The sequence below is a fragment of the Musa acuminata genome, chromosome BXJ1-2, assembly GCF_036884655.1.
Source record: "Musa acuminata AAA Group cultivar baxijiao chromosome BXJ1-2, Cavendish_Baxijiao_AAA, whole genome shotgun sequence".
Classification (NCBI taxonomy): domain Eukaryota; kingdom Viridiplantae; phylum Streptophyta; class Magnoliopsida; order Zingiberales; family Musaceae; genus Musa; species Musa acuminata.
The window spans coordinates 28467545-28489679 of record NC_088328.1 but is presented as its reverse complement, the minus strand read 5'-3'; the positions used below and the strand labels follow the sequence as shown (position 1 = coordinate 28489679).

General features: G+C 43.2%; 5 protein-coding genes and 1 non-coding gene across 8 annotated transcripts; 4 read left to right on the top strand and 2 right to left on the bottom strand.

Annotated features, from left to right (window-relative positions):
- Positions 1–2050: 2050 nt before the first annotated feature.
- LOC135607665 (uncharacterized) lies at positions 2051–4682 on the top strand. Its single transcript, XM_065099643.1, has 2 exons — positions 2051–2216; positions 2595–4682. The coding sequence occupies exon 2, from the start codon at positions 2805–2807 to the stop codon at positions 4338–4340; it is 1536 nt and encodes a 511-aa protein (XP_064955715.1). The 5' UTR covers positions 2051–2216; positions 2595–2804; the 3' UTR covers positions 4341–4682.
- A 118-nt stretch (positions 4683–4800) lies between these two features.
- LOC135607661 (heat shock cognate 70 kDa protein 2-like) lies at positions 4801–7901 on the bottom strand. The gene is made up of 2 exons (XM_065099635.1): positions 7570–7901; positions 4801–6733 (listed from the first exon to the last, which is right to left on the bottom strand). Exons 1-2 carry the CDS (start codon positions 7781–7783, stop codon positions 4998–5000), a joined length of 1950 nt encoding a protein of 649 aa, XP_064955707.1. The 5' UTR covers positions 7784–7901; the 3' UTR covers positions 4801–4997.
- Positions 7902–9503: 1602 nt separating this feature from the next.
- LOC135607656 (osmotin-like protein) lies at positions 9504–10465 on the top strand. The gene has a single exon (XM_065099623.1). The coding sequence runs from the start codon at positions 9550–9552 to the stop codon at positions 10312–10314; it is 765 nt and encodes a 254-aa protein (XP_064955695.1). The 5' UTR covers positions 9504–9549; the 3' UTR covers positions 10315–10465.
- Positions 10466–13009: 2544 nt separating this feature from the next.
- LOC135607643 (zinc finger protein GIS2-like) lies at positions 13010–17380 on the top strand. Of its 3 annotated transcripts, none has more exons than XM_065099610.1 (4): positions 13010–13147; positions 13444–13639; positions 16307–16396; positions 16742–17380. In XM_065099610.1, the coding sequence occupies exons 2-4, from the start codon at positions 13536–13538 to the stop codon at positions 17259–17261; spliced, it is 714 nt and encodes a 237-aa protein (XP_064955682.1). In that variant the 5' UTR covers positions 13010–13147; positions 13444–13535; the 3' UTR covers positions 17262–17380. The 3 variants fall into 3 exon arrangements, with proteins under 3 accessions (XP_064955682.1, XP_064955685.1, XP_064955675.1); XM_065099613.1 differs by having other exon boundaries at positions 13011–13142; XM_065099603.1 differs by lacking the exon at positions 13010–13147 and adding an exon at positions 14204–14439 and having other exon boundaries at positions 13499–13639.
- A 269-nt stretch (positions 17381–17649) lies between these two features.
- On the top strand, positions 17650–17723 carry TRNAV-AAC (transfer RNA valine (anticodon AAC)). Its single transcript has one exon. It is a non-coding gene; the product is annotated as a tRNA-Val (tRNA).
- Positions 17724–20111: 2388 nt separating this feature from the next.
- Positions 20112–21602, bottom strand: LOC135607640 (actin-depolymerizing factor 7). The gene is made up of 3 exons (XM_065099597.1): positions 21344–21602; positions 20627–20892; positions 20112–20537 (listed from the first exon to the last, which is right to left on the bottom strand). The coding sequence occupies exons 1-3, from the start codon at positions 21344–21346 to the stop codon at positions 20387–20389; spliced, it is 420 nt and encodes a 139-aa protein (XP_064955669.1). The 5' UTR covers positions 21347–21602; the 3' UTR covers positions 20112–20386.
- Positions 21603–22135: the final 533 nt, after the last annotated feature.

Genomic DNA, 22135 nt, shown 5'->3' with positions numbered 1-22135 from the left:
CCAGTTTTTTTGCATCCCATCCATCCCTAAAGGGTACGCATAAAGCCCTTCTTTCGCAGCAAGCAATTCGATATAAACACTTCCTTTTCCACTACAAGGCTTCCCACCTTTAAGAACACATTAATATGTATTAGTCTGGATTAAGAAACCAGGACTATCTCCTCTCGACTTGTACCAACCAAGAGAGGAGAGGTGTGTTCCTCAGCAAGAGTTCGACAAGAATTTGGCATGCGGTGCTTGTCATTGGCCACCATATGGTACACGGATCCCGTTCCCACTGGAAGATTGGCTGTAACCTGCACAAGAAAAATCAACACAAATCCTCCCCTCTAACATCTGTCGGATGCTTTTTCTTCGGAAATAAAACCCTAGCAGTAGGTGGAAGGGAAGCCTCATGTGGTACGCTCAGGTCATATCCAGTGGAACGCATTCTTTCGGGTCTCACGACAAATTCATGCATCGGGTGTCGCCTGCATCTTGTCCTCGGGAAAACGCCAGGAAGCTTCGACTTGGCCTGCTTTCTCCTCAATAATGACGCACTTCCTCCCCGGTTTGTGATTCGAAGGATTTGCTGTCGCTGCAGGCTTAAATTATATGCAATCATACGCCTATTATATGGATGAAAAGTCAAGCCATTAAGGCCTTTATATGCAATCATACGCGTATTATATGGATGAAAAGCCAAGCCACTAAGGCCCTTTAATAACAGCATTGGGAACAACTATAAGATGGAAACGTACGTACGTACTGTGCCTGCATGATAAGAGCGCACGATGAGACGAAGTTAAATCCACTTCATTTCAGTCACCATTGGCTGTTCGTCGTGATCTTGCTTTATCATTATGGCACTAAATTATACGCTGAAATGACGGCTCGTAGATGACTTTTAGAACACTCATGATAAGTTATTCTTCTTTTAATGAATTAAGTCAAAAACCACAGGAGCTGTTAGATGAAGAGATAAGGTACGGGTAAGAAGACAATTTCAATCTCACATCAGCTGTAACTGTAGTTGCTTGGTCAAAAGTAATGGCTGCAGAAATCACGCGAGGAAGGCATCCGAGTTCTACCACCATTAACTTGCTGGATTTGCATGAAAAGTTTGACCGGAATTCCTTCCCGGGGAATGCGTCCTCCTCAGTCGACCTCCACGAGGAGCTTTTGAATAGTGAACAGATTCCCAGGAGATAGGGTAAACTTATCAGTACATGACTGCACCAGCAGGCAACTGGGGCGGCTTGGCTTTTTCTCCATGCTTCCTTGTTCATCTGACCCTTGAATCAGTGGGCACCTTTGAAGCTTGTTGATGCTATTCTCTCCCCCTCCCCTGCACACAGCGGGTTGGAAAGATGTCATGGTCCACCAACCCCACCCTGATAGGTTGCTCTCGTGATCAAGGAAGAGCAGAAAAAAATATGAGACTTCCCTTGGCGTCTCTTTCGGCTGCCTAAACCTTATCACCATTCCTCGCAACAGAGATACGGACTTCGACTGATAAGGTCATGTTTCCTTTTTGCATATAAACCCTTAATAGTTTCAGTTTTGTTCTCTTTTGCATGTTTCGCTAAACATTTACTTATCCAACTTTACTTATTGAAGACCAATGATGTAAAAAGATTGCATCATCGATCGCCAAGCTTTCAAGTTGCAATGAATGATCGATTGTTAGGTTGAAACAAGTTTAATCAAGCCGCCGCTAAGTGAAATATTTCGTTGAAAGCTTCTTAGAAATGAATTATTGATATTATGTTGATGCAATTATGATGGTAAAATAGAGAGATTCGGTCTCTTCTATGGTGCAGCAGCAGCATTATCCAGTTTAACATGTGATCTGCGTCCATCAGATGCTGAGATTCACACGGAGGCATGATCAACGGACGGATCGAGTGTTAGAGAAGTCGGCAAGAGTCGAGGTACTTTTTCTGAAAGATAAGTATTATTATGGGCTTTTGTGCAAAATCGTGCAAATGTCACGGTAACCCTAACGGCGGTGGTAGGTGTCATCCGGTGGAGGGCGCTTCTTAAGAGGGGCTCTTTAAACGGAGCACGGGACCGTTTCGCTCCCCCTTCCAACGCGCTCCCCCGTTTATTCCTTCTCGCCGCCCGAATTCGGCGAACGGAAACCTAGAATTGGGAGCAATGGTGGATTTGAGGCTCACAAGGGGCTTCATATTCTTCGAATTGGAACCCTAGCTACCTCCCCTTGGATCCAATAGGTAATCTTGAATCGACCCTGATCCGTTCTACCCGGCTTTTCCGGGTCGTGAATCTTCCCCTTTTACATATCTTTTCTGATGCGTAGAACTGCAAATTAGATGTTGTTCTTCATCTTTTTCTTGTGATGTTCCCCCGCTCGTTTCCCGGGGTTTGTAGATTCGTAGCTGTAGATCGAGAAAGTTCTCGTTTTTCAGTCACATGCCGTGCTCTTTTTTCGTTCTAATGTCGATGTTTGGTTGGATTGGGAGAATCCGATAGCTGTAGATCTGTAATGATAATTCTCACACTTGTTGATATGTACACGGGCTATTGCTCGCTTGTTAGTGTTGCTGTCTATAGTACTGCGTGAGAAAAATGGATCCGTTTTGCTTCTACAGGTGAAGTTTTGCTGGGTTTGGTATTCTTTGCATCCTCTCGGTGTCACAGGAAATCGGTGGTGGGATTTATGGAATGGATCTGTGAGTATCTTCTGTGGGATGCGTTCATTGACTGCGGAGGAATTCGAAACCCACCAATCAGATAGCGGAAGGAGACGGAGGAGGAGGTGATCGTAGAGGTCACGAATCCGAAACAAAGAAAAATAAAGGATGGGAGAAGATTTCCTCACGACCTTATCCATTGAGAATCATCACCCCTCCACCCTCCTTTCCATGGATCCATCGGCTGGCCTGGTGTTGTCTTCGTCCCACGAGGACCTGGACCGTGAGCTCTTGATCCAGCGCCATCAGGTTGTCATCTCTGTGGCGCCAGACATCAACCTACCCCTCTCTGCCGATCGCTATTCTTCCCAGCAATCATGGAATTCAGATTCTTGTGACACATTGGATGTTGGTCTTGGCCCACAGACCTATGATGCGGAGACAACCCTCCACATCCCAAGGGTCACCGCCGCCCGCAAGTGCTCCAAGCGAAGCGACAGCATTTGGGGTGCATGGTTCTTCTTCAGTTACTATTTCAAGCCTGTGCTCTCAGAGAAGTCGAAGGGAAAGGTCATCTGGGATGCGAATGGGGTAAATGGCTTCGACAAGTCTGATGTCCGGCACGATGTGTTCTTGGTGCAGCATGACCTGGAGAACTTGTACATGTGGGTTTTCAAAGAGAGGCCAGAAAATGCGCTTGGGAAGATGCAACTGCGGAGCTATATGAATGGCCATTCCCGTCTCGGTGAGCCTCAGTTCCCATTCAGTGTCGAGAAGGGTTTCATTCGATCCCACAGGATGCAGCGCAAGCAGTACCGGGGACTGTCGAACCCGCAATGTGTCCATGGAATTGAGGTTGTCAAGTCACCCAATTTGATGATAGTTCGTGAGGTGGATCGCAAGAAATGGATGGAGCTCACAGGCAGGGATCTTAATTTTTCGATCCCACATGAGGCCAGTGATTTTGAGTCATGGAGGAATCTACCAAGCACCGAATTTGAGCTTGATAGGCCTCCTTCGATGAAGAGCACTTCACATCCCCATCCGAAAAAGTTACCTAATGGTTCAAGTTTGAATTTGTCCTCCCAATCAAGTCATTCCAATGGTGAGGTGATGGACCTCTCTCCTGTCTGCAGTAAGCGCCGGAAGGACCTCTTTCCCCATGCCATGGATGAGGATTTCTGCTTTCCTACAAACTCACATGCTGAGAAAGGTCAAGATGTGGAGATGCACCAAGTTGAACCCTCATGGCTGAATGAATTTACTGGTGTGATGAGGCATGCATATGGACCTGTGACTGCTGCAAAGACGATATACGAAGACGATGATGGCTACTTGATAATGGTTAGCTTGCCATTCGCCGACCAACAGAGGGTGAAAGTTTCTTGGAGGAACAGTGTCATGCATGGTATACTGAAGATAATTTGTGCCAGTACTGCCCGGATGCCCTACGTAAAGCGGCATGACAGGACCTTCAGACTCACTGACCCTTCTCCCGAGCATTGCCCTCCAGGGGAATTCGTAAGGGAAATAACACTACCAACACGCATTCCTGAAGATGCCAAGCTGGAAGCATACTACGATGAGACTGGTGCTTTGCTTGAGATTATGGTTCCAAAACACCGAATTGGACCAGAAGAACATGAAGTACGTGTGTGCATGCGTTCCCCTCACTTTGGGACTAATGATCTTCTGTTGGCCTGAATAAGTGGTGATACTATTGTGTGAATCCTGCATCAGGAAAAGGGGATTTGTCATATTGAAGTGCATCTTTGGTGTTCTCAAATGAGTTTGCACATTAGTTAGTTCGCTGCATTGATTTGCTTATTCTTGCTTCTTGAATTGTTGGATGAGAAGTCTTTGTGGAGCTGCTGTAGGAAGATTAAAGGTGATAAATTGGACTTCTCGTTCTCTAGTTGGTGTTCCAGCGGGTCAAACCAGTTGTTAATTTAGAACAAGAATATGTATGTAAACGTTTGCTTTCTAAGCTTTTATGTATTTTCACCCTAATCATAACGACTACTGTATGTCACTTTTGTTCTTTTATCTTTGTGTTTGTTTGTTTTGCTAAGATAGTGAAAAGTGTTTTATGTAGGGTAAAGACAAAAGGATTAGTTGAATGACTTGAACTGTTGTTCCAAATTTAGCTGTTAGACTCGTGGAATTACCAGCTAATTTGCTGCCACTTGCTAATTTGTTTCACCTCAATACCATAAACATACATATCCAGTATCGTATGCTTCCCTTATTCAAAAAAGAAATACACAGGCACAGAAACTCCTAAACATACATAAAAGATAAAAAGGACGCGAGCCAAATCATGAACTCGTCGAGTCGCTTAGCTTCTGCTGATACGAGGCTTTAATCAACTTCCTCAATCTTTGGCCCTGCACCACTGCTGCCTCCGGTGCTGGGAATGTCCTCGTCCATACCACCGCCCATTCCACCGCCAGCGCCCTGATACATCTTTGCGATGATCGGGTTGCAGATGCTCTCCAGCTCCTTCATCCTATCCTCGAACTCGTCGGCCTCGGCCAGCTGGTTGCCGTCCAACCAGCTGATCGCCTGCTCCACTGCGTCTTCGATCTTCTTTTTGTCCTCCGCCGGCAGCTTCGCCGCTATCTTCTCGTCCCTAATGGTGTTCCTCATGTTGTAGGAATAATTCTCCAAGGCGTTCTTCGCCTCGATTTTCTTCTTGTGCTCCTCGTCCTCCGCCTTGTACTTCTCCGCCTCCTGAACCATCTTCTCAATCTCTCCCTTGCTCAGCCTCCCCTTGTCGTTGGTGACGGTAATCTTGTTCTTCTGCCCGGTGGTCTTGTCCTCGGCGGACACGTTTATGATGCCGTTGGCGTCGATGTCAAAGCAGACGGTGATCTGGGGGACTCCCCTGGGAGCAGGGGGAATGCCCGACAGCTCAAATTTACCGAGGAGGTTGTTGTCCCTGGTTCTTGTCCTCTCACCCTCGTATACCTGAATCAGGACACCGGGCTGGTTGTCGGAGTAAGTGGAGAAGACCTGCTCCTTCTTGGTGGGAATGGTGGTATTCCTCGGAATCAAGACCGTCATGACACCTCCAGCTGTCTCCAGACCCAGGGAGAGAGGTGTGACGTCGAGCAATAGCAGATCCTGGACCTTCTCGTTGCCCTCGCCACTCAAGATGGCAGCTTGGACTGCGGCGCCATAAGCAACGGCTTCATCAGGGTTGATGCTCTTGCAGAGCTCCTTCCCGTTGAAGAAGTCTTGGAGAAGTTGCTGAACTTTGGGGATCCTCGTCGAGCCACCAACGAGGACAACATCGTGGATGCTGCTCTTGTCCATCTTGGCATCTCTCAAACACTTCTCCACGGGCTCCATGCACTTCCTAAAGAGGTCCATGTTGAGCTCCTCGAACCGAGCTCGCGTAATTGTAGAGTAGAAATCGATGCCCTCATAGAGGGAATCAATCTCAATGGTGGTCTGAGCAGTCGAAGAGAGAGTCCTCTTCGCCCTCTCACAAGCTGTCCTAAGCCTTCTAAGCGCCCTGGGATTGCCACTGATGTCCTTCTTGTGCTTCCTCTTGAACTCCTGAACGAAGTGATTCACCATCCGGTTGTCAAAGTCCTCGCCACCAAGGTGAGTGTCACCAGCAGTGGCCTTCACCTCAAAGATACCCTCTTCGATGGTGAGAAGAGAGACATCGAAGGTGCCGCCACCGAGGTCAAAGATGAGCACATTCTTCTCACCAGAAGTTGTAGCCTTTTTGTCCAGACCATAGGCAATGGCAGCAGCAGTGGGCTCATTGATGATCCGCAGAACATTGAGCCCCGCAATGACTCCGGCATCCTTTGTGGCCTGCCGCTGCGAGTCGTTGAAGTAGGCAGGGACCGTCACCACCGCATTCTTGATGGTGGTTCCGAGGTAAGCTTCGGCAATCTCGCGCATCTTGATGAGGACCATGGAGGAGATCTCTTCGGCAGAGAATTGCTTCTCTTCGCCTTTGTACTGCACTACAATCATGGGTTTGTCGCCGGGGCCAGCAATGACCTTGAACGGCCATAGTTTTATGTCACTCTGGACGGAAGAGTCACTGTATCGCCTCCCAATCAAACGCTTTGCATCTGTGAAGCACGTCAAAAAAAAAGAAAAAAAACCAGATCAACATGCATATTCATTTGAAAGCAGGCATTTTTATATGAAGAATGTGCGCCGAAGAAATTAAAGCATCTGTTATCATATGATACTCAATGATTACACTGCAATAATGATGAGGAGGGACTATTAATTTACATACCATGTATATTTCACTTGCAGATGTTTGCAACAATGTCCTAAAGCATCAAGGTGGTGTGGGAAAGCACACTGGATAGTGATACTAAAAGTTACATGCATATACAAGTAGAACTACTCTCAAAGGCAATTTTTTTTGACGTATTACATTCGTAATCCACAGACAACGTTACAGCTGCTTGCTATTGGTGGTTTCTTCTGACGACGACTACTACTTTTTCTCCGGGAAGAAATTGTTATTATACCAAACAAAGACGTGTTTTGGAACAAAATTTTTTTTAATTACACCAAAAAAGTAGCTTGACGTACAATAGAATTTTAATCAGTCCTTTTTCTATTTTTTGTCAATTTCCAACAAGAGATAGACTCTTCTATCAAATTCCAATTTCTAATTGGCCTAAAAAAAATATCCTGTGCACTTCCAAAAAAAAAAAAGGAAACAAGCACGGAACCCCCAATTCAACAAGAATTATTCAAGAAAACACATTAAAGATTAAACTTTTAAGAGTTCCAAAATTAGAGAATGTTAAGAATTTTCTTCCCTAAGAGATAAATTCAGTGTTCTTTAAAACCAAACCGCGATGATATCAAACCTTTCGAACACAGTCACCGACACCAACATCTAAATCACATATTTACAGAAAAGAAGGGGAAAGAAAAGACTCACCAAAGACGGTGTTGATTGGGTTCATGGCCACCTGGTTCTTGGCGGCGTCACCGATGAGGCGCTCGGTGTCCGTGAAAGCGACGTAGGAGGGGGTGGTGCGGTTTCCCTGGTCGTTGGCGATGATCTCCACCCGGTCGTGCTGCCATACTCCGACGCACGAGTACGTCGTCCCCAGATCGATCCCGATCGCCGGACCCTCGCCTTTCCCCGCCATGCTCTCTATCGATCGAACTAAGAAGAAATCGAACTAAGAAGAAATCAAACTACGAAGCAAGATGTCAGAGGAAACGGGAATTTGAAGCAAATAGAGATTCTCACTTCTGTGATCGACAGGAAACGAGGTCTTGGTTTATATCATTGATCTGCGGTCTGGAAGCTTCGAATCGCGGAGTCCGGGCCGTCCGATCCCGACGAGATGCACGGTGGAGATGTCCCTTCCTCATCTCTGGCCGCTTCTAGAACCGTCTCCTTTGTTCTTTCGCGTTTGACACGGAACGTGTTCCGCCTCTGGTCATCAAACACGTTGAATCGTTCTATTGGTCAATCCGAGTCCGATCCGATATAATTAATTGCTAATTAGTTCCAATCCTTGAACTGCATTAATCTTTATGTTATACTCTTATTACACTTAGGGCCATGCCTCCACTACCGTCCATTTCGATGGTGATGATTGAGATCTGAGGATCCAACGGACGGTCCAGATGATCACCGTGGAAGCGCGTTAGATACCGTCACCAAATAATTTGCCCACTTTATTCTTTTTATCGGATTTTTTTCAAAAATAATTATTCTAAATGAAACCTTCCGGTGTTGAGAGGAATGCTATGTCACTATATAGTATTTTTATAATATTATACAGTACTTTATAGATAAAAATTAATTCATAAAATATTATAGATAGTTAAAAAAATAAATTTGAGTAAAAAATAGCAACTTTTTTAAGATATATATATATATATATATATATATATATATATATATATCGGCTTAAATTGACCAGAGGCTTTTATTCAGTTTAATTTTAAAAAATAATTTAAATGCTTCGGTTACTGTGTGGTTACCACGTCACGCACATAACATAGAATTACAAGCTACTGCACATGGAAGACTCCAGAGAGTTCAGTAACCCACGGACACGGCACGAACGACGTGGAGGTGTATCAAACTGCTCCTTTTTTTTCTCTGCCCCCTCATTTCTCTGACCAAATGACTCGGCCAGTGTCAGATTCCCACCGTTCGTATCATCGCCTGCACACTGATCCAAACAGGCATGTTTCCGGTGATGGCTATCCTCCCATCGCTCCACTGTTCCGCCTCCCGTTTAAACTAATACCATTCAGGTTGAAGTCTGATGCTCGATGGACATGAAGAATCTTATCAGAATCGTACTACCCGAAACGTGGCACACAAGTGTTTTGTGGACCATAGACTCGTAGCTTTCTTGCTCCAAAGGTGAAGGTGGGCAAAGAAGTGTGGGCTTGAAGGTTAATCCCATTTCTTTTCTTTACTGTTCTGCTGCCGTAAAATCTTCCTCCACCAACCTTTGCAAAGCGATCATGGCTTCTGTCTGTGCCTGACAACCGAGGCACAGTGGGCCGCAGGAGCCCCGCCACTGGTCAGAAACCATGTTCGCGGGAACCAGCTGCAAGCATCCCAAAGCTTACAGTGCGCTGCCTCGGGAATAATGTAGGATGAGAAAAAGGAAACAGGGTAACTCCGCTTCAGCTGCTACCTAAACAACACCGGCGTACACTGCCTCAAAGTACGTGAACCAGTCGCCACCTTCTTTTTCTTCTGCCCTAACTCAAACACTACCACTCTCTCGCACCTTCTCACTCGACCACGTTAGAGTTATCCTGCTCCGACGCGTCGTTCTAAGCCACCAAAAGAGACCACCAGCCCCCCTCACTCGCGTCTTTAAATTGGGCTCCATGGCTTCCGCCGATGCACGCTTACCCGATCTAGCGGTAGTAACCAGCCATGGCTTCCGCCTCTTCTCTGTTCTCGTCCTTCGCTTTGTTTCTTGTCATGCTCATGGTTCGGAGGTCCTCGGCTCAGTATCCAGCCATGACGCTGACGGTGGTGAACAACTGTCCGTTCACGGTGTGGCCGGCGATCCAGCCGAACTCCGGCCACGATGTGCTCGAGCGCGGCGGGTTCGCCCTCCCGACGGTGACCCACCGCTCCTTCCCGGCGCCTACCCAACACTGGTCCGGCCGCATCTGGGCCCGGACCGGGTGCACTTACGCCAACGGTCGCTTCTCCTGCGCCACCGGTGACTGCGGCGGCCGCCTCGAGTGCGGAGGCCTGGGCGGCGCCGCCCCCGCCACGCTAGCGCAGGTCACCCTCCACCACGGCGGCCAACAGGACCTCAGCTCCTACGGCGTCAGCCTGGTCGACGGATTCAACGTGGGGATGACGGTGACGCCGCACGAGGGGAAGGGGCGGTGCCCGGTGGTGGGGTGCCGCGAGAACCTTCTCGCCACGTGCCCGGACGTGCTGCAGCTGCGGGCTCCGGCGGGAGGCGGCCAAGTGGTGGGGTGCAAGAGCGGGTGCCAGGCGTTCGGCACCGACGAGCTCTGCTGCCGGAACATGTACAACAGCCCCCGCACGTGCCGCGCGAGCAGCTACTCGGAGTTCTTCAAGCACGCGTGCCCCGCCACCTTCACCTACGCCCACGACAGCCCCTCGCTCACCCACGAGTGCGCCGCCCCGCGGGAGCTCAAGGTCATCTTCTGTCACTGATCCAGATAAACCACTACTGTAGCCAACATCTTCCTTTGCTTAGATCTATGACTGTAGCGACTCATGTACCACTGTCGTCTCTCTTTCTCTCGTGTTCCATCTCTTTGGTTGCTCGTTTGCTTGTTAAACCGTGAATCCTCTTTGTGGGCTAGTTGCGGAATGCATGCTCGTGTGTTGAGGTTTAAGGCTCTCCCGTGGGAAGAAGAAGAAGACATCAGAGCTTTGTTTCTTGGGATGCGACAATGGTTTCTGAGCGGTGGCCTTTGGTGCTTCGGTGGGTTGTTTTGTACGTGGAAAGACGAGAAAAGGTTGCGTGGCGTGACTGAGCAAAAGTTCAAATTTCGAAATAGAAAGAGAGGAAAAGTAGAAAAAAATGTCCGAGACAAAGATAACTTCGAAGAGAACAGTTAAAAAGCTGAGATGATATTTAATGAAACACGTCCCTATATCATAAGACCACGCCATCTCCATCCATCTGTCATTTTGCTTTGAGTCCACTCACTGAGAACAATATGATACTGGCCAGCTTGGTCTGGTTAAGCAAAACCAAGAAATGGGAAGGTCATCTGCGAGCTTATGAATGATGAATGCAAAGATATACTACTACTCTTAGACATCAGAATCAACTCATAGCATTCATCGAGTGCTGGTGCATAATACATAAGGAACATAATCTGTGTAAGAATCAGATGCTCGTGAAAGAAGAAGACGAGTCATAAACGATATGAGAAAGGCAGAATGTTAAACACATATATACAACCTTCGCCAAGAAGGCATATGTAATGCGATTTTGTGATATCCAATTAGCTTTCGAAGATTCGAATCTGGTTATATATCTTCAATCTTTTGGACATTCTAGTAGGTAAACGACATTATAACACGTCTTTTTTTGGCTTATATCTATTCGAGAAATGAGCATCTCCTTATACCCCTGAAGACTATTCACAAGGCATTTCTCAAATGTTATGGACAAAGTTCTAATGCTTGATGTAATACTTGTATATGTCCATGTCTTTCTGTTTGTTTATGTTTTACATAAAGGAACGGTTAAATGCTTAAAAGTCTAATTTTAGTTGGGTTTGGTGGTCTTCTTATACTTGTAAATAAATGTTGTGTCATGTGGACACTTGTGAAAAATATTCAGTCTATAGTGAATCATTTTGATCATTTGTTGTGCAACCGTTCAGAACTTGTAAAGTCTGTTTATAATTTGCATTGTCTATGAGGTGTTTTTTAAAATGTTTGCTTATGGATCCCAAGTGAGGTGCTTTCTCTAACACGTTTTCTCTTTTGTAAGTCCTAAGGGATCATGGGAGATTTTGGGGAGACTGACCTTTGCGGACGGACACTCAAGGGTGTCGCATGACGTAGACAAAACCAGCTAACTCCATGACACAAAAGTGGAGGATATGTAATGCTAAATGGATTTGACACAATAGAAACCTAAGGGCTTTTATCACATTCAAACTACCATCATAAATGGACAACCACAACCAATTCCTGAGTAACGTGTAGATCCCGATCTCTTATTAGTATATCAATAATAGGATTATGATACGTGGACATATATTATCTTTATCGGGTTGGCACTTCATGTGCATATGATACAAATTTCGATTCCCTTTTAGGCAACATAACATAAACATCGAACACGTGGATAAACAACTAATAAGGTCATTTAATCTCACATTAATTGAGCAGTATGAGAATCTATGGCTCATAAAGTCTGTCAGGTCTCTTATACCCTCAAAGGTATTTTTTGAAACTCATATGCTCCAAAAAGAATAAAATCGTACAGATACACCCTTCGCCCAAAGCAGACGCACCAATGGCCAACCCGTCAAATTGAGCAAACTCACTCCCAGGATTGACTCAATAGATCTTTGCTCCAATATGAATGTAGGATTTCATGATTTTACTTATAGGTGCACATAATCATTTCTTTCTATATAGACTTCGACATTTGATCAAATCTTCTAAATGAGAATTAACTTAAGTATTAGACAACTCTTAGTTTTGTAGGATCTTGACTTGGGTTATTTCTTCACTCAACATTCTATCATTATTGACTGACACGTCATGTCCATGTAATTTGATACTTTGACTCCTTTTAACCAACATGTCATGAGAGTCCAAATATATGAAGTAGACAACACACTACTAACAAAAAGGATGATTCAACTAGACATAATCGATCATATAGTTCTATTGAAAGGTTGACTCAATAGTTCGATGTACGACTTCGTTGACTTATGCTCCGACAATGCATATAGTCATTCCTGACATTAATGATGATTACAAACCCAACAATCATATGCTATACTATACAAAGGCCCATGATACATTCTGAATACTAGTCTAATATATAAGATCTCAATTAACTCGAAATTAATATCCGCGTAAAATAACCTAAAGATATCCTCATTAAATTCGAACAACTGTGATGTGATGAATACTCATCAATAGCTTCGTTGGTAATTTCGATCATTTTATTTGGATGCGATGATTACCGTCAATTACACGACACCATAATGGGATCACGTCCATCATCTGATGTACCATAAAAAACTGCCCGTGTTGAAGTCTTACGTATTTTGAAGGACACCCATGGAAATAAATTTGAGATCGTTAGAAGACTAAATTGCCCCCAACGCTCGTCACAACACCGAGGGGTATTTTCGGCAGACAAATCATAGGAACACCCAGCCTCCGCATTTAGGTTTTCCGCCCCTTTATTTAAAGCCCTCCTCCGCATCTTCTCTTTCCTTTGGCTCTCTGATCTGTTGGTCTCGTTCCCATCAGCCGCGACTGGGAAGCGGTCCTCAGAGGCACGGTATCTATCCCTTTCTTAATTTCTAGGTCTTCCTCGTAGGAGTGCGGGTTGGATTTCTTCGGATTGGCATGTTATAGCTCCGGTTTCTGCGTGCTGGAATTCGATGTAGGATTAGGGTTTCGAATCTCTTTGATGCTTCCTCAACAAGCTTCGGTTTTGCATTCTGGATCGGTTGTCCTTGAGGATACGGACGGATTCGTGCTTTCTTCTGAGTGGATTCGGGCCTAGAATGTTCATTCTTACTCCCTTGCTTGTGTTTTTGTTGTTCTGTATGCTTTGGCTGGATCCGGGCACAGGGAGGCGGTGTATTTGAGGTAGCGAGAAGCGGAACGGGCGGTGGTTTTTTGGTCTCAGATTCTTCGAGGCGGCATTTTCTGGAGATTTGAACATGAGTCAGGAGAGAAGCAGGAGCCCTCCCGGAGAGCGTCGGTTCCGCAGGGAGCGGCCATCGTATCGTGATGCCCCATATAGACGTGAGCGACGCAGCTACAGGTTTGCTTGCCGTATCTGTTTAATTATGGCGCTTCCTTGCTTTTCTTTATGTGTGTAATACTCTTTGTTGTCGATTTTCTTAGTCAGGAGAGGTAGTCATGCTTGTTAGTTGAGATGAGGTGGGGATTACAATTCGTTTACAGTTAAAGGTGTTCAAAGTCTTCTGTGGGTGATTGTAGTTTCTGCTTGTTTATTACAAAGTTACCTTGCTAGTAATAAATTGCCAGAAACAGTTCTCTTTAATTTTATGGAAGATCTTTTTTAATGATGTTGTACAGATGAGAACCCAGGTTCTCCATACAATATAGAACCTCGGGGTGTTCATGAGGGCTATTAATTTGACATTTCAGCACTTTTTTGATTGTCTAATGTAAATTTCAAGGTTCTCCCATTCAACTAATATGTTCTTTTTAGAATTTGCATTGACTGAGATCTTTCGTCATTGCAGTTTTCTGATGATTTAATATTTGACAATGAGATAAAAAACAAATATTGCTAGAATTAACTTTTACTAAAGGGCAGTTTGCTTGTCTGCAACTAAACATCATGCCATTGCACTTGCAGCAAGTAGCCTTGAGCCCAGTTGCAGGTGTTTGGTTGTCTGCAAGGAGGCTAGATGCAGAAAGTATCATGCAATTCAATGCCTACTTCTTGCAAATCAATGTGCTTGCAAATATCTTGAAAATGGGTCTGTTTGCTCAGTTGCAAGTAGCCTTGTTGGTCTCATCATCCTGCTCTTGCATAAAACTCGCCTCTTCTTCGCCCCTGGTCCTTTGCATACACATTATCCACTGCTATAGGTCAGTGCTGGTACTATCGTTGCCTTTATATTCAAGTATCATGACAGGACACCAGTGGCCGGTTGAAGTCAGTCCCTAGGCAACAGCACAGGAGGCAATTAATGACATTATAAATGATCATACCTGCTGTGGAGTTTAACAATGTTTTAGACAGGTGGTTAGACAACAGCTCTTGGATTGATGAGTCCAAGCCCAAGAGTGTGCTAGTGGACCTTCAAATTATATTGACCCCATCTTATCAGAGTTGAGATTTTTTCCTGACACTGGGGAATCAATGCAGCGACATAGCCTTTTGACCATCAAGGAATGGTGGCTATCATTATCATCCACACGTATCTGTTTATTTGATTAGTTTATTATTGTTTCTGAGTATTGTGTTAAAGCTAGATCCTTTGCTTTTCTAGTTGGCAATCGCTTTCTTTTTCGGTTAATGCCCATCTGGCTTACAGTTTCTTTTTCTGGATTTTTATTTATTTTTGGACATTACAGGATCTGATTGTTAATCAAAATCATAAGTGGGCTAGTTTGGATGGTTCCTTGTTTGTTAATTGATCTCTAGGAAGAAATTAGTAGCTGTCCCTAAGAGAATAAGGATGATCAGCTTTTGAGTCTATTGCATATTATCTTTTCTTATTATAATCTCTTCATATCTCTTTATTTTTTATGACCTGGCATAAACTTGTGGGAAACATTGTCACCTGTTTTGGTTATGCACATATCAAGAGAGACGACATTGTTTCATTGTCAGAAGACATCTAGGGAGATCCAGCTTTGCTGTGCTAGACTCATTCACGGTGAGGTCTATACATTTACATCCCTGTAGCATCAGGATAGTCCATCAATCAGGGCCTTTTTCTTTAGGAACGTAAGCCTTAGATCGATTTGCTTCTGATACTTGAGATTTCAGAAGTTTATCTCACTCTTGATATTATTTTATCATAACTATTTATCATTTCTTGAGAGAATAAACTTTAATATTGTTCACAAAGTCATTTCATTGATATGTTGAATGACGTGCCTAGTGGATTTATCATTGTTGTTTATTTTTTGAAATCTTAGATGTTCCTTAGGTATATTGTCTATTTCAGTTCCTACCTGGACTGACTTTTGTCTTAGTTCGTTGATATCAGTTATTGCATTGAAATGTTTGCAAAGTAGGATACCATCCCAAGTACCCTTCACTTTTAACAACAAGCCAACGACAGAGGAGTAGAGGTAAAGTTGCACTTCGTGAGAAACCTCTCCTTTGATAAAATTCTCTCTCTGAGGAAACCGGTGCTCCACCATGTCAGTCCACTATGTGAATGGCCTTCTCGTTGTCTCGGCTACTGTCCTCTTCTTCCTCCATTGCTCTGGTTCCCATGTGAATGGCATCTTTGTCGTGCTCTTCTAGTTTGATATCTTGTCATTTTGAAGTTTGGGATGGTCAATAATGTTGCATTAAAGAATTTGTGTCTTTTGTGCATATTTACTCCATATATCTGCTCTGGTGGAGATGGCTATTGAAATTTTTACCTAAATTAAATTATTTTGTTTGTGAAAAAAAATTATAAAACGAGAATTTTCATGTGGCTTTCTTGAAAATTTTACTTGGTTTGACTAGCCCGAGCTTGATTTGCCAGTTGATTGACTTTACTGTTGGAACTGTCTTATGTTTCGAAAATGCACCTTCAATTTTATTATATTTCTCTAACCATATAATGTCTATCTCAGAAGATTTGGGCACAGAATACAGCCATTTCTTGTTGTTTTAGAAGGATGTTATATGGGTGTGATTCTATTAAAATATGTTCATGTAGAATAATACTTCCTCAAATCCCATTTCCTCGGTAACTTCTGAATGTTTTGTGTTCTGAACTGCTTCCAGGGATTATCTGTGCAATAACTGCAAGCGTCCGGGGCATTTTGCTAGAGATTGTCCTAATGTAGCGGTCTGCAACAACTGTTCACTTCCAGGGTAAAAACAATTCTATGACTTGAACCAAAGCATAACTATCATTGCAGTGTGTTAGCTGCAAGTTGCAATTGTCATCTAACATGTACATTTTTGAAATCGTGACCTACCGTTCAGATGCTAGTTTCACTCGGATGTGACCCACATATATCTCCATTGTTTTTATCCTCGTCTATATAAAATGGCTGTTACCAGTTTGAAGATGCTTGGCTAATCATTTATGAAACTTTTCTGTTAGCATGTGAAGCCAATTAAGTTTGAGCTGTAGAGCATTTAAATGTAGCAATTAATTTCCATTGGTCACCTGACTTGATTTTTGCTATCTGTTGATCAATTTATTGGCAATAGGCACATCGCAGCAGAATGCACTGCCAAGACCCTGTGCTGGAACTGCAAGGAACCTGGACATGTTGCCAGTGAGTGCAGCAACCAACCTGTCTGCCACACCTGCAACAAGACGGGCCACCTGGCTCGTGATTGCACAGGCTCAGGACTGGCCTCCTTCGATGTTCGGCTTTGCAACAACTGCCACAAACCAGGTCATATTGCTGCCGAGTGTACCAACGACAAAGCTTGCAACAACTGCCGCAAAACTGGCCATCTTGCTCGAGATTGCCCGAACGATCCTGTATGCAACCTATGTAATGTTTCAGGCCATGTAGCGCGCAATTGTCCAAAGGCAAGCCTGACATCTGAAGTCCATGGAGGTCCCTTACGCGACATTATATGCCGCATGTGTGGCCAGCCAGGTCACATTGGACGGGACTGTGTTGGAATCGTTATCTGCGGCAACTGTGGAGGGCGTGGCCATGTCGCTTTCGAGTGCCCATCGGGAAGGATATTTGATCGTGGATTTCGGCGGTTTTGATAGTTCAGCTTGCTTGAAGCTTGAGAAATACTGTATTGCGAATGACCTCCCTGCTACTTGATTGTGGATTTAACAGAATATTGGATAATTACTAGTTGCCATCTTTGTGCTTGAGCAGATATGCAACTCTTTTTGGTGCTCTTTATAGATGCGTTTAAGTTGCTGGATCTTCCTAAAATCGGTGATGAATAAGTGGCTTCCGATGAATGAAACAAGATGGTAGTTTGCAGAACAGCTTCATGCACATGGTGGTGATAAATGTATCGTGTTTAGAATGATATGTCATGTGATGGTGGCAGAATGCTTGTTGAGTCCGGCGCTTGGTTTCGTAGTTCTTTTCCTTAAAATATAATTTATATAACGATAAAAACCAAATTTATCACGTCCGGGTGTCGTGGTGTAGTTGGTTATCACGTCAGTCTAACACACTGAAGGTCTCCGGTTCGAGTCCGGGCGACGCCAAATGTCAAGATTGTTTTTATTTTATTTTAACAAGCTTTTGTATTGCAGTGTGCTACTGGTTACACTGGATTGTCAGTAGGCTTCTCTTCCAAAAGAGTCACCGTATCAAATTGATGGCATTCACAGTATTATTAAGCCTTTGATCTCTCTCCTCTCCGTTATGCATACTTGCACAATTGGTGGAGTTGGGAAAGACAGTACTCCAATACCTTCGATCATATGCGTGGCCTGTGAGGTGTGTCTTTATGGTTGTCGTGAGTTTGTTATTAGACACCATAATATCTGAATGCTCGGCTACATGGAATTGTTGATAATATGATGCGCAACAGGCAGCAAGTACACTTGCAAACACTTCCCCTACGATACTACGATAGATTCCTACATATTGCACCTACATAGTTGTACTCTATAACCGTTGCCGATAACATTTTCTTTTGCCAATGATTAATACTTGCAGGTAGTTTCAGCTACTGGTAATCGAATGCCCCTAAATGTTTTCTTACATCTGTAATAACTTGAAAGAATAATTAAACCACAATCATTAAAATAGAAAATGCCTTTCATAACTCTAAGAACAAAGTAGACTGTAGGCATACTCAAATATAATTATACTGCTAAAAAACCATCTTAATTTTGAAAGCAAGCAAATAGATTGCCTGTTGCACAAGTTCTTGCACAAGGATATCGGTATCAGAGTCCCATTCAGTCTAAGCATAGTAATTCAAGTAAAATTATTTGCAGAAAAAAAGCTCGATACATACTTCGACACAGCTTCACGTGAATGTAGCAAACATGTTTCTGCAACTGCATTTACAAAGATTTTGCCCACATACACAACCGCGCCTCATGCAGACAAACTTTGAAGGCTTTCGTTTGCATAGGCCGTATATAAATAACTGAATCAAAAATAACAAAATAACATCTCAACTGTTCATCATTGGCTATATATATATTTATCTACGGTATAGTTTTCTGATAACAATATCACTAGTTAAATAAAGGTAATTAAAATTATTTAACTTTTTCTTGATAGGGGATATGACACATGGGTGATTGAATGCCATGTCATCATCCAACACAACATCAACTCGAACATCTTCTCATATCGACACGTTGGCTGACCATCCCAGCAGATTAATCCAACACTTAATTGCACTAACCGTATCGCCCGACAGTTCAGCTGACTCTTCACCTCCAAGTAAGATGACACCACGCAACTGCCATGCCAAGTGAATTAAATCCTCCAATCTATTACCAAAAGTGACTATATGTCTTAAGTACGTCATTTGAGATCTATTAGCATGCTCGCTCATTTTTTGAATCCTCCAACCCTTTACCGACTTAAGCAGAAAAGCCTTTGTTGAACACACCCTCGATCCAATTTTGTAGGAAGCCCAACCAAACTCAGTTGCTTCCTGACATCGAGACTTATGCTGAACCCAGATCTAATATTGAACCTAGGTTGACTCTAAATCCTCAACATGTCAAACAAAATCTACTGTCACACTTCTGTTGTGAACATTTTATAGATCTATTATGTTTTCCTCACGCAACTAACTTTATATGTCTCAGCTAAATCAGGACATTCCTACTGTTTTAGATTATTTATTCTCGTCTTATTCATAGGTAAGCCTCATTTACTTGATTCATTCATTTTGCACATGGTAATTTTTAAAATGTTATAACTTCAGCTAACATTATTGGACAAATTACAGTTACTTCAACATCGCATGCTAATTAATGAAATAACAAAACACCAACTTGCCACAATTTGGTTTGAGAACTTAGATCAACCTTCAGCTGTTCAGCATTCCTAGCTGAAGCATTAACTTTCATGCTTGGAGGAGAGTTTCCATGTCATCTTAACTTTTTTTTTTACACATTACATCAGCCGCCCTAAGGTTATTCGAAGCTAATTCAAGCTATGAAGCCACCAAAGTGTCTGAATTAAACATCTTTCTATCAACATCAAATTAATTTTCATATTTAAAACGTAAACCTACCAAAAAGTAAAAATTGACTGGTTTAATTTGATGCATCAAGAATCATATGGTCCAAACTTTAGTCTAAATTAATAACAACAGTCCGTTTAGCTCAATAAACAATCAAGTTTATTCTCTAACTTTTAATGTGAGATAAAATCTACATCCATGAAGTCTTTTTCTATTTGGATTATCCTGACTCGATTAGCAAACACATTAATTAATTTGATGCGACTAGAACCACGTAATCCAAAATGTATAAATTGAAGTTAGTAATAATGAATTCATCTAAGGTCCAGAAAATAAAGCAGTGAAGAAGGACTTGAAAGATTATGGAAGCAAACAGTAACAAAGGACAAGATTGCCATACTGTAGCTATTTGCATATGTATCATAGAAACATTAGCTGACAGAAATGTAGCAATTATATAAGAAATAAGAAGCAAGAAGCATACCAAAGTTGCTGAAAGAACCAACATAACATCATCTGAAAGAAAAAATGGTTTGGTCTACCCATATAACTCCCGAAACTATCAAAGGATATTAGTTTGTAGACACCACCAAAACGATTATAGAGAACAACCAACATATTGAGTTGAGCAGCAAACCAGAACTATAAACACTCCTTCAAGAACCAACTAACAAGAAGCAATTTCCCATTGCAGATTCCAGTAATATGTACTTAGTTGGCCCGGCCTCTAATGACATCAAGTCCCATCTCAGTAGGATCAGTTGCTTGCAATTCCACCTGGATCCCATCCAATTCTCTCTTGAATCTGTCTTTTGAGCTGGCATAAAGCATCTTGCTTCTCACTCTAGAAGTGTCGGGTGACCTACAGCAAAGAAACAAGCAGTGCCTCGCATCTACAAGCAGAGTGTAAATTTGGATGTGGTGGAGAACAAAATGAAAGGGAATAAATACCATGCGATGAAGAAGATCTTGCTTTTCTGGCAATTCTCCTCAGTGACGAAATCAAAGTCGAAGACGGCGTATCTGCATTCGTTGGTAGGAAGGCTAGCAGCAAAGTCGTCGTAGCCCAGAGTGGGCTCGCCGACCTTCTCCACAATAACCTGCTTCAGCTTCTCGTCAATCTTGAATACTATGAAGCGGTAAGTCCGTTTTGCCTTCAGTTCCAAGAACTTCAGCTTGCAATCATCGTTCACAGCCATCCCTGACGCTGCATTCGCCTGCCACCATTGGTAGAAAGCATGAAGACTCCCATCGAGCGATGATAGATCCAAAAACGTAGAAACTAAATAGAAGAGGATGCCGCTGGATCTCGATCAAATCCATTATTGTCTGTGATGATCTTTTTCAAGGAGTTCGTGATAGATCTGTCTGACCATAAACGTCAGATCACAGCGTGTTGTACAGATCAGAGATTTATAAACCGTACCACTTTGAATGCAGAAATATTTTACTGAAAACTAGCTAGTTACAGAAACAAAGAGCGATCAGTCGATGTAACGATTACGATCTCACATCAAACCAGATCTAAACACTAACAATACCAAATACTACTCATACATGCTACCAGATCGATCAGACTAAATGACCAGGATCGAAGTACCGTGGAAGATGGGATTCTCCGCATCTAAGAAACAGATGTAAGGGCGAAGTGAAGGGTGGGAGTCGTACCATTTCCGCAGATTGGCGAAAAAAGTGGGAGAGATTAGGCACCGATTGGGCCTCTGGAGGGAATCTAGGGCTCCTGGAGAGGACTTGGACGAGGAATGGAAGGCTTCGAGATCGGAGGCGGAGGGGGCGGGACGGCGATAGCAAGGAATTGGGAAAGCAAATGGCGGGTGCTGTTGGGAAGAAATACTGTGGTGGCGGTGATCGCTCGCCGCAGCACGTCGTCTTACGCGAAGATTCGCGCCACCTGTCGCGGTCGCCGCACGACGCACGTAGTCCTCTGACGCGGAAATTCGTGCTGACGAATAAACAATCTGGCAAGCAACGAGTAAAGCCGCTGAGCGTCGCGAATGTAGGATCGAATTTGATAACGAACGAGACGATGCGGTGCGCTTAAATCCGAGCCCTCTGAATTTTAGATTTTGACGATCATGATGAACCATGCAAAATAGCATATCTAGTTCACGATCTCCAATATCATATATGATTAAATTTATAGTTAGACAGACTTATAATTCTGATTGTTAGACTTAAAAATATTTAGATTAAAAAAATATATTAAAATTTTATAATTAAGAAAATAAAATATCTAGATCCACCTATCTTAATACCATCGATTTTTTTAATAAAAATAATAAAATAATAATAATTTTAATATTCCAATTAATGATAATAGATAAAATTGGTTACGAACGATGACGCCACTAAGGACCACGAGTGACTAATGTAGACGAAGAGAGCAAGATGATGATCGCTTGGCAACTACGGCGATACTAGCACAAATGCAGAGTAGCA

Bases quoted from the DNA above. Each gene is read 5' to 3' on its own strand.
- LOC135607665 (XM_065099643.1), top strand. From the start codon at position 2,805: ATGGGAGAAGATTTCCTCACGACCTTATCCATTGAGAATCATCACCCC.
- LOC135607661 (XM_065099635.1), bottom strand. From the start codon at position 7,783: ATGGCGGGGAAAGGCGAGGGTCCGGCGATCGGGATCGATCTGGGGACG. The intron at 6,734-7,569 runs GTGAGTCTTTTC...CGTGCTTCACAG, and splicing joins CCCAATCAACACCGTCTTTG to ATGCAAAGCGTTTGATTGGG.
- LOC135607656 (XM_065099623.1), top strand. From the start codon at position 9,550: ATGGCTTCCGCCTCTTCTCTGTTCTCGTCCTTCGCTTTGTTTCTTGTC.
- LOC135607643 (XM_065099603.1), top strand. From the start codon at position 14,270: ATGCAATTCAATGCCTACTTCTTGCAAATCAATGTGCTTGCAAATATC. The intron at 14,440-16,306 runs GTCAGTGCTGGT...AACTGCTTCCAG, and splicing joins CACATTATCCACTGCTATAG to GGATTATCTGTGCAATAACT. The intron at 16,397-16,741 runs GTAAAAACAATT...TATTGGCAATAG, and splicing joins AACAACTGTTCACTTCCAGG to GCACATCGCAGCAGAATGCA.
- LOC135607640 (XM_065099597.1), bottom strand. The intron at 20,538-20,626 runs GTATTTATTCCC...TCTTTGCTGTAG, and splicing joins AAGATCTTCTTCATCGCATG to GTCACCCGACACTTCTAGAG.